This window comes from Anastrepha obliqua, chromosome 4 (assembly GCF_027943255.1).
Source record: "Anastrepha obliqua isolate idAnaObli1 chromosome 4, idAnaObli1_1.0, whole genome shotgun sequence".
Classification (NCBI taxonomy): Eukaryota; Metazoa; Arthropoda; class Insecta; order Diptera; family Tephritidae; genus Anastrepha; species Anastrepha obliqua.
The window spans coordinates 119,585,137-119,589,886 of NC_072895.1; the positions used below are offsets into that span (position 1 = coordinate 119,585,137).

The 4,750-nt window shown below is 36.1% G+C and overlaps 1 protein-coding gene across 1 annotated transcript; it reads right to left on the reverse strand.

The window, feature by feature from the left end:
- Positions 1-517: 517 nt before the first annotated feature.
- LOC129244390 (uncharacterized) lies at positions 518-1,169 on the reverse strand. Its single transcript, XM_054882011.1, has 3 exons — positions 882-1,169; positions 601-783; positions 518-541 (listed from the first exon to the last, which is right to left on the reverse strand). Exons 1-3 carry the CDS (start codon positions 1,167-1,169, stop codon positions 518-520), a joined length of 495 nt encoding a protein of 164 aa, XP_054737986.1.
- Positions 1,170-4,750: the final 3,581 nt, after the last annotated feature.

The following is a 4,750-nucleotide window of genomic DNA, read 5'->3' on the forward strand; positions in this document are numbered from 1 at the left end:
GACAACACGATCAAAAAAAACCATTGACGCGGTATTTCAAAGATATGTTGACAACATCGAAACCAAAGCATTTGTATCATATTTTAGCTATCATAAGCCACTCGTATCATTTGTTGAAATTGAAAACATTGAGGATGAATAATAATAAAATGAAGAAAATAAAATATGAACTTTATAGCAATATTATAATGAACCTATAATTATCCCGCTCCTAATGCTGCTTTCGTCTTATTCTCTCTCAGTTTGTTTTACGGAAGGTTTCACTTCTATCGCGTCTAACCGTTAGACTGGTATTTTTTTAATTAAATAAAGTAAAATATTACAAATATAAGAAAATAAATTTATAAATTGATACACACCAATTCGAAAATCAATATTTGTTGTTATTTTGCAGTTTCGACATGGCTTTGCATGTCTAATAAATACAGATTCCTCCAAATACTGAGGAATTTGTTTTATTTCGTTGAGTGGCACTAAAACTGTTGGCCAATCCTTTTCTATGGGAGCGCAGCCAGTACTACAAGTTTTGATCGTTGTAAAGCTGGGAATTTTTGAAAACAGTTTTGCGCATAATTCTCCAGTGTTAATTTGGCATTTCACTGCGTCGATTTCCTCTCCTTCTTGAAATGGCATCAACGATTTTAATAATTTTGCTCGCGTAATGTACATGCCGTAATTCAGTTGGTGGGTACTCATGCTTGCAATAAGATCGAAGAAAATCAGTTTTGATTTTTTGCAGCACTCCATAAAATCGGCATCGTCAAAACATGCAACCGTGAAGATCTGAAATAAAATGTAACGATTGCATAACAATACAATAACAAAATTATCATATTAATTGTTTTTATTGGAAACTTCGCTATGATGCGTGTATATATTACCTGAGCAATGGAATCAAATGCACAAGTGTTTGATAAAACTGTGGCTTTTCCATCGACTGGTACAGGTGCAGTGCAACTATTTCCATTTTTTAATACTGGAAAGCGTTTAAGTGATTGATGCAGTAAAAGCTGATTTTCGGTAAAATTCGGCTGCAAGTATAGTGATTGTGTTTCAACTTGTCGTTTTTTTTCTACGGCTATTTTCTTTTTTTCCTCTTTTGCCACTAGCCCGTACCAATTTTCATAAGTTCTGGAGGCCAGAATGTTCTCAATTTCCTCTTTTGACATCCGCAGACACAATTGACACAGATGCTTGTCCAGTGGCTCATCTTCAGGAATCGTTGCAGCAAACGAGGACGTGCAAATTTTGCAAGTAACTGAGGAATCACGATGAAGTGGTTAATTGCAGAACGATCGTGGAGAATTCACATCTGTTGGCGATTGTTGTGAAGACATCGTCGGTGTCGTATCTATTCCACTCATATGCATTTTCCCATCAATGATGTCTGTATGCTTTACAATAAAATCATCCACACGAATTGGAAATGTCATGTTTCCAAAATATCGGTTTCTGATGTTATTGAACATTGACTCACTGCAGCTGCTCGTCGCCGGAACTCTGCCATAATTGAAAGTATCACGACAAACACACGACCATAACGGAAATGTTTTAGATTTCCTTAAAATATGATTAGTGATGTCCGGGCAATAATGGGCATTATCTGAATCTGTATTGTCTTCGTCATTGGTGATGCACCGTGGAACAATTTCATCGTGGATGGTTTGGGCAAACATCAAACATTTACTTTGTTTTCCGGAATCGTTGATGTCGACATCGTCACCTCGACGTGTTTCGTTCCATATATCATCTGAAATGCACAATTACGAATTATATCATTTATATGTACGTGTATGTAAATGTCTTGTACTCACCAGTTTCCTCGGTTAACGCCTCTTCAGAAAGCAAATCGCCTGGAATTTTGGTGATCATCTGAAGCAATTTGTTTTTATAAAATTTGCACATAGTCGGCTGATTCGATGACGTAACATTACCGTCTTTCTCACACATACTGACAATCATCATAGATCGCAAGATTTCACGAAAGTCTTCAAGACTGCGACTCATAATGAGAAGGCCAAATACTGCCATGTAAAATTTTTTTACGTTTGGCAATAAGCGCATTTTTGAATTTGCGAGTATATCCCTCCAATTTTTTATAACATGGGCGACATCCATCCTTATGTAGCATGTTGGAGGATGTAAATTCTCTCGTGTACTCGTTAGGCATATGTCAGCATACTCGTTAACATTTTGATATGAAGTAAAACTTCGAATCGCCGCATTGAGTAATGCCAATCCGCCATCAGTGACTATCTCTTTTGGCAACGGAACGCCATAGCTTTTAAATTCCAAAAGCCAATAATGAATAATGTTGGTGTTATGAGTCGCTGAGAACATTTGATTTACTTCAAATGCGCTACCATCGGATCTCCGGGCAACCATCTGGTAGAGGAATACTGGGCCTGATTGATTCCCATTTGGAAATTTGATGCGTGGTACATATTTTCCACTGCCATCAAAAGATATTTGTGGGTGAGCTTCATGCATTGCAAAGACTTTATACCTTTGGATTTGGTAGGACGTCGAGTAATGCACGAAAAATGGCTCTATCGAGAGAAATTTAATAGTCCCCCTCAATTTCTCAGCCTGCAAGATGTTAAGTGCAGTGATTACATCTTTATGAACATAGAGTTTTTGAGTTTTTTCACTTTTTATTCTTCTCAATACCGATGCACTGTAAAGAGTGCCCGGTTCAGGATCACTGCATTTTACCATTTTTTCCTTCGCACGGAGAGCTCGAAATGTTGACGGAGCAATATTTTTTGCATGTAACTCATTCCCAATATCTAGAAACGAAACATAAAAAGTTAGCGATCACCTGCGACCTTTTGATTTTCATTTTTTATTTTGAAATTATACTTTATGATTCGATCAACTCAGTCATTTGACGTCTTATGGTTTTTCGTAATTTTTTTAAAAATGATTTCAAATCTCTCAAAGATCTTTATTATTCATCAATTCTTGGTGAAATAGTGTGTCAACTACTTTGACTAGAATTGATACAATAAAGGGTTTATGCTTCAAAAATTCATTGAAATAGTTTTTATTCGTCTATTTTAATTTGTTAAAAAAAAAAAATTTAACATCAAGTGTCAGATAACAGGTCGAATCTTAAAAAAAATTTAAATGATATTTACCTTCTCGTTCAGGGGCGCGACAATATCGTTTGCCACATTTACCAGTACCCCGCGTTATCAGACAGCTCACATTAACTGTACTTTTTCCGATATCACTTATTATTCCCTCGATTTCACTGCCACACTTACAATACCCCGAGAACGAGCCGGCTCCTCGTTCTGATGACAGGTGGTGTTTCCTGAAGTGAAATCCACATGAAATTTTGTACATCGCATACAGGCGATCATTCACTGCAACCTCCCATACACCGGGTTTGAAGTGCAGCACTTCTCGCTTCTTGTTGCGTCGTCTTGCGTCTTTTGAAGAATATGTATTTCTCTCCGTCATTTGGTTAAATTCATCCGGTCCGAAGCAAATTAATAAATTGTTGCTTCTATCAGGGCAAGATGAATTAACCGAGTCAATTGTATCGTCAATAGGGTGGTCGTCCTCATGTTTTTCGTCTGATAATCCGAAGAGTTCGTCTCGGATGCCATACCGATTACAGATCACTCGGCTATAAAGGGCCGATGCGGATAACCCTGTTTGAGCGGATAATGTTTGCCACACATTGTTCGATTTAGATGCAACTGAATCACCGCAAACTATATCATCCTTAAATGATAATATACATGTGTTAATTTTTTGACATTTGTCAAGATCACGAGGCCTACCGCGTTTGACACTCATTGTCTATAAAAATTACGTCCACGTGAAAAATTGTCAAAAATTTTATGTGTCTACGTATAATATTATATTATGATATATATACACACTTAAATAATATATATACACACTAAAATAATATATATACACTTTAATAACATATACACACACGATGAAAAATGGATTGTTACTTTAGTTAGAAACAATGCAAGATGTATCGAAGGAGCCTAGAACATTGATACTTTCGCTGACAATTTCTCTAACTCAACTGACTGTTCAAATTGTGTGTACGTCTTTCTGTTATTAAAGAACGATATGATTGGTTATCCGACACGCCGTATTGTCTGTGTTTACATCGTTTACTGTGTTTACTTTCGTGTTATATTATCCATGTAATCTCTGGGCGTTGACGTCATAACAACAACGAAAAAAATTTGTTTCTAGTATTCTCGGAACAATCGTTCAAACAACAAAAAAAAAATGAATGCGTTACTGAATGATACAGTTAGTATACTTTGGTCGAGAAGTATAAGAAAATTTCGTAAAAATACTGTTTTATACAAAAAACAATTTCACAATTTGCTTGATAAAATTAAAAAATTGCAAGTTCAAAAATAATTTGAGACTGACACCTAATAATCATGAATGCTTGTGACAATGGAAACATGGTCGTTGAACACCCCTGGCGCCTTGCGCTTACACAATGTGTATGAGAGAGAGGGAGAGAGAGAGAGAGAGAGAGAGAGAGAGTGAGAGAAAGATAATATTGCTATCTCTTTCGCTCTCTCAATCTTTCCTTGCCACTCTCTAAATTCTCAAAAAAATGTAAGAAAAAATTTTTATATCGTTCGATTCAGCATGCAAAAATCTGTGAATGATGAAAGGTTATGCCAGAGCAAAATCGAAGTATGGCCTTTTGACTGAATTATGTATGTATATATCATTTAGTTTACCCATAAAAAAA